Genomic DNA, 6717 nt, shown 5'->3' with positions numbered 1-6717 from the left:
TCCCTTTTTTCTGTGCTTCTAATATGTAAAGCTGCTTTGAAACAATTACCAATTGTAAAAGCGCTATATAAATAAATTTGACTTGACTTGACTTGACTTGACAAATACGAATACGTACAAATATGTGTTCGTATGTGTCCAAGATTTCAGATTGCATTCAAGGGGGCACTGTAGAGCCCCCCTGCCACACCCATGTACCAGCTTTGGCCCAGCCCTAATGGCTGTGGATTCTGACCTGTGTGCAAATTTTTATAAGAGTTTTTGAGGATGTTAAGGGCCAAAAAATCCCCCAAAACCCTGATGAAAAACAACAACAACAAGAATCAGAATAATCCTAAGGAAAACAATAGGGCCTTTGCCCTTTCAGGGCTTGGACCCTAATAATAATCCTTAGGAAAACAATAGGGCCTCCACCCCTTTGGGGCTTGGGCCCTAACTATAATAGTGTACCAATACATTTGACCACTCCAGGCCCATTAGAAAAATGTAACTGTGGGAACATTTTTGCAAAATGAAAATACATAGTGCCATGTACGTTTCATGACAGTTTCAAGGTGAAATGTCCACTGAGTGGCGCTAAAAGCGGGTTCAGTTTTTTTCCAAAACAGATCAGCGTAAATATGGTACATTTTATATTACATTGGTTTTGTACGTAACACCGCAGTTCTGATTTGAAATGTCCGGTGAGTGGCACTAAAAGTGTAACGCTCCATTACGTTTTAAAATAACGTACCATCTACAATACACCTAAACCTACCCGATAGTGTTAACAAAAGCAAATGTGACATAAAAACACATTCGTAAGCATGCCGTTTTAGCTCATTTTATTCTCTCATCTTTGAGCTCTTTTGCAAGGACACGTGAAAACAAGTCTTTATTAATCTATAATCTGACCCTGTCATCATAACTGTGTATGAAAACGATTGAAAGTACTTGCTGTTTTACTGTCTTTAGTGTTCATTTCTGTTGGAAACTGCAGTGATATGTACGTATTGGTACATATTTTGCATTTTGCAAAAAATTTCCCACAGGTACATTTTTCTATGCGATCAGGTTGCAGCTGACACATGTATTGATTACACTATTATTACAAAAAGCTACTCAGTGTATGTTCTCACTAAATTGCTCCCAAACGTAAGATTGTTGCCTGTCATAATAGTAGAATAAGTACCCCTTAGTTCTAAAAACCTTACAGTATAAACAATTTGTTAATTTTCCTGGTTGTTACCCCTTTATTTTCCAAACTTTACTTATTATTTCCTTAAACTGTACCTATACATACATACTTTATAGGTACACTAATTACTGAAACGTACGTTGTAAATTCGATTTACTTACTTATTACTTTCCAGGCTGTAATCTAAAGTGTTACCAAATTTAGAATGAGAATCCAATCCAATCCACTTGTTTTTCAATCACTGTCTCATTATACATGTGTTTCTCACTCTACTTGTTAATCCTTAATTTGTCACAATGTAACCAAAATGTTTTTACCAAAATGACCCAAAATGATCCTGTGAGTGCTCGTCCATTTCTGGAAATAGGAATTATTATTCATAATAATCATTATTATTAGCCTAATGATCATTGGTGCAGATCCTGTGGGTTCCATTTCTGGAAAAGGCCGAACACTCACTGAAAAACACAAGATACTCTCCATTGTAACCAATCAAAAAGTCAATTAAGATTCAGGAACCTTTCTGATTAGTGGTTCTCTCATAGGGTCCCGGCGGGTTATAATACACACAATTTTACCTTTATGTTCAACATTACAACATAATGATAACAACCTGGCAGAAAATATTGCTTTCTGTTTTTTTTGCAAGATGATAAATTTTAATTAACAACATGTAAATAATGTATTTTTGTTTGGTTGGTAATGCATTTTCTGTCTGTGTGTCTCTCTTTGCGAGACACAAACAACTTTTGTGTAATTAATTCATAAAGTGCAACATCGCACAGAGAAAAAGACAGTAGCCTACTCTTGAAAAATTAATACCATGTAGCCTATAATTAATGTATATTAAATTCCATAATTGTATGGAATGTGGGCACCTACCGGTAGAAACAAAATTTTGCGCATATCATCGTTGTTGTTGTTATTATTATTATTACCAATTATTATTATTATTTTACAACATTATTATTTTACTAGCCTACATTATAATATAAATCTACTGTAAAAGCAGTAAATGTAACTGATAGCCATAGTTAGTAGCCACAGTAGCCATAGTGAACGGATTGCAAACCGTACAATTTAAGAATCTGTCAGTAAGGTTTATAAGAAAGGGGACTGATTGCAAAACTGTGGCCATAGATTTGCAGGCCTTTTCTCTCTCTCTCTCTCTCTCTTTCTCTCTCTCTCTCTCTCTCTCTCTCTCTTTCTCTCCTCGATGTGACTTCCCGGGCTTCCTAGTTAAAAGACTGGCATAAAAATAATAATAATAATAATAATAAAAGGGTCAATAAATCAATTTATTTTAATTAACCAAAATTTTGAATACAATAAATAAAAAATACAAATAAAATAAATAAATAAATAAATTCCTTTTTGATTTAAACATTTATATTTTTAATCACATTTTTGATTGGTATTGCAAATACTTGTTATACAGTACATTTCTTGTGCAGCTATTGAATAGAATTAGTCACCGAGGACTTACATTCTGAAACAGAAATTAAAAATATAATAAACAAAATATTTAAAGTTAGGAATCAATACATACAATTTTATCAGTGGCTGTGATCATGGCAACAAGTAATATGAATAAGTTTTCCTCTGGGGTGATAGTATCATGAAAACACCACTGAACCACATATTAAAAGGTGAGGGCTGGTAAAAATTCTTCAGTGAAGACTCTGACTTTATCAAGCAACATATGAATCAGATCTTTAAAGCAATAAATAATCTACCTTAGTAATAACTGAATACATCTGCAGTAAGTTTGTGCCGCTTTATTAGACATTCAACTAATACTAGGTCACTACCAAGTATTTCAAAACTATACAACATGTTTCTAAGATTATCAACATTTCTATTTATATGTAATACATTAAAGTGTTTCCATGTTTTGCAAAAATTATTAGCACATTTAAAGTAGTGTGGACTGTGAAATTTGTTCAGACATCAAGCATTGTAAACTGTCATATAGGCCTACCTGTACAAGTTTATGTGTACAGTATTTCCATGAGATGTCTGGCTGTTACTCTGTTTGCAGGGTTTGGGTAGAACAAGCAATGGACAATCTGACATTCAGACACAGCATTCTTCTAGTGGAGGGACTTCAAGTTACACCTCAGTCTACCTATGCTGTTTTCATCCTGCTTCTTTTGGTTTATGTCTTCATAATGGTTTCCAATATTGCACTTGTAATTCTGATCTCAACAGAGAAGAATCTTCATCATCCTATGCATTTCCTGTTCTGTAACTTGCCACTGAACGATATATTAGGGACCACTGTCATTTTGCCACGCTTATTGCAGGACATTTTAAAAGAAACTTCAGAGCGCTATATCACATATGTGGAGTGTGTAGTTCAAGCCTATTTTGTGCATATTTTTGTAGCAGCATGTCACTATGTTCTTATAATTATGGCCTTTGACAGATATGTGGCTATATGTAATCCATTGCGATACACGGCAATAATGACCAATAAAATGGTTATTAAACTATCAGCATCAGCCTGGGGGCTGTCAGTACTTATGGTATCAATTCTGATAGGACTCACTGTGCGTCTGTCTCACTGCAGATCTAAAATTGAAAACCCTTTCTGTGACAATGCCTCACTTTTTAAACTCTCCTGTGATGATGGTGTGGTTGTTAATAATGTGTATGGAATCATTTATACTGTGGTTTTATTTACCTTCTCAATTTTGTCTGTATTTATAACATATGGCAAGATTGCTACTGTATGCATAACCAGCAAAAACAAAGCACTCAACAGCAAAGCCATAAAAACCTGCAGCACTCATTTAGCTGTTTATTTAATCATGCTTGTTTCTGGCTCCACTTTTATTTTTCTTCATCGTTTCCCTCTCTACTCTGAGAGCAGGAAACTAGCTAGTATAATGTTTCACATTGTGCCACCAGGATTAAATCCTTTAGTATATGGTTTACAAACCAAAGAAATAAGACAGAAGTTTGCAAAATTTTGGTGCAGAGAAAAAGGAACGTCTTAATTTATTATGTCATTAAATTAATATTCATTGGTATCAGAACTCAATGTGTAAAGTCAGTAACTGGAATACATACAAAGCATTAGTATCAGTATAGGTCTTTAGTAACTTCTTGAGAACTTTTTTTAGTACTTAGTACTTTAAATCAGTGTCCTCACATGGCAAGGTTTTACAATATTTTTATTACAGTAAAGGATCTACGTATATATCCTAAATTGTACTGAACATAATTTCCTTGTACACTTTTTCATTTATAAAATCTACCGAATAAAATAACTATGTTTCTTAATCGAGTATGTATCATTATTGCACCTCACAAAAATCAAATGCTAAAGGGATAGTCCTTCTTTGAGTTTAGCAAAACTCTAATGTTTCAGTTTTTATAATAATAATAATAATAAAACATTTAATATAATGTTTGTATACTACAGAAGGCAGGAACAATAAATAGAATAGGTTCTACACCAACTATCAAGTCATTCCCTCAATGTTAATTTATTTTCAAATAATTTTAACTAGATCATATTCTTTAATATTCATTTAGAATATAAACAAACCTTATATTACTGTAATTGTCTAGATTGGCAATGTAACGTCTGGATGGATCCGTTCAGAGTCAATAAACTTTGGAATTCTCAGAACGCTTTTAACCTGATGAACTGTGTTTTTAAATCACTAAATCGGTTCCGGCCGACTGTGATTTTTGGCAGTTTTGTGGACCCGTGAGGTTAAACAGGAAACTCCAACTTTCTAACTTTGGAGACTTCAAAAGGAGCACCCCCCTGGTGTGGGCCCAGAGACTGACCAGATGGGCATTCCAACACACACCACACACACACACAAAAACACATAAACATACATTATTGACTGTATATGTAAAATACAACTAGGCCGAAATATACCCATCATGTATTTCAAGCATATGCATGTTTCCTAGTGTTTAGACTTAGTTTAAATGAGTGTATTTGTGCTAGTGTTCATTTTAATGATGGAATTTTGTCTGTAAAACATAACTCCTTCTACATGCTTTTCTTATATATCAAGTTTAGATTCATTTTAAAGCTATTTCCACATCTCATTCATCTATGTATATTACATGGCTGTCAAATGCATTGTTCGATTTGTTTAATGATGCTGTGAAGAAAGTACTCCATCTCGAAATCCGATCTGATAGTCATAAAGTATGCAAATTCAGCTAGGAGACCAAACAAAGGAACTTTGCCCGCCAAATAGTGCTGCGCATCTATTGGCCGTTACAATTCAGGAGGTGTGTTAGCTTGGTTTTCCATAAAAACAACGACACACAATTTTTCCTTTGTCTCCCGATTGTCTCTCGACTGCCCCTGAACTGCCTCAGGCGACAGCGCTGTCATCACGCGCTCTCCTTCCGGGACGACCATTTCCTTGGACTCTCTCTCTCTTCTTTCTTCTCTGTCATCTTACGCGTCAGTTAAACCTCATTTGAAAACCCTGCCGGAGAAACCCTCTCGGAAAGGACCAACCAAGCCAAGCGCATTGAAACTCTGCTGCACACCTACTTGAACCATATGCAAGTATAAATCTCTCTGAAATTTGTTTAAACTGATTTCTGCGCTGGCTCTCAAAAAGGGTTAACTGTCGTAATTTGCCATTCTTTGACCATCCTTCCTTTCCTGTCTCTACGTTCCCTTTGTATATATTTGTATGTTCTGTACTTAGCCGTATAACCTCTGTAGTAGTAGTTTGCATATGTGACCCATCACGGAAACCAGGGACACAAGTCGGCAGCACAACTATCGAGCAAAATGAGAAAGAAACTTTTTTTTTTCAAAATTGGTGATTTTCGTTTTTTTGCAGAATCTGTTAGTTGAGATCACGAAGAAGCCTCTCCATGTTTGAGATAGCAGTTTTGGTATATTTAAAAGCGTACATTTTGAGGTTGAAATCGTCTTGTTTTTAGGAGATTCTAGCACGCAGTAGGGGCGTGTCATTGTCTGTGAGTATTTCCATACTGGATAGCCGGCTTTTGTTTCTTTTGTTATTGTAACCGCCCTCCGAGGGAAGCGTGGCTACTTATTGTGCACGTTGCAGCAAAACAGACTTAAAATACTCCGTCATTTTTTGTCATAGAGACATAAGTAATATATCAATTGAAACTATAGAATGTCTTCTTTTATTTGTGTACACTCAAAGTAAAAACAAAAAGTTGTGCTTTTTGTAAAATAAAGAAAACTAACATGATGCGTGATCTCTCGTCTCCCTCTGAACGAAGTCCAATCTGATAGTTCTCAGAAAATGAACTGTAACTTAGTGAATACTAATCACAAAAAAACGTCTCAGGTTATGACTATAACCATAGTTCCCTGAGAGAGGGAACAAGACACTGCGTCCCGAAGGGGGCGCTATGGGAACGCCCTCAGCGTGAATGCGTCTGATGCACGTGTGTCAACTAGTCCAATGGCGAGAGTGAACGTCAACGGCGGGTGACGTCACGACCAGGAAAGTATAAATACACATCCGGAAAGACCGGCTTCAGCTTAAACTGCCAAAGCAAATCGATCA

General features: G+C 35.6%; 1 protein-coding gene across 1 annotated transcript; it reads left to right on the top strand.

The window, feature by feature from the left end:
- The first annotated feature begins 2790 nt into the window (after window positions 1-2790).
- On the top strand, window positions 2791-4316 carry LOC125253566 (olfactory receptor 146-like). Its single transcript, XM_048167588.1, has 2 exons — window positions 2791-2939; window positions 3219-4316. Exon 2 carries the CDS (start codon window positions 3238-3240, stop codon window positions 4177-4179), a length of 942 nt encoding a protein of 313 aa, XP_048023545.1. The 5' UTR covers window positions 2791-2939; window positions 3219-3237; the 3' UTR covers window positions 4180-4316.
- The last annotated feature ends 2401 nt before the right edge of the window (window positions 4317-6717 follow it).

Source organism: Megalobrama amblycephala, linkage group LG18 (genome assembly GCF_018812025.1).
Source record: "Megalobrama amblycephala isolate DHTTF-2021 linkage group LG18, ASM1881202v1, whole genome shotgun sequence".
Classification (NCBI taxonomy): domain Eukaryota; kingdom Metazoa; phylum Chordata; class Actinopteri; order Cypriniformes; family Xenocyprididae; genus Megalobrama; species Megalobrama amblycephala.
The sequence above is the reverse complement of the archived record's forward strand: the minus strand, read 5'-3'. Positions and strand labels throughout refer to the sequence as shown.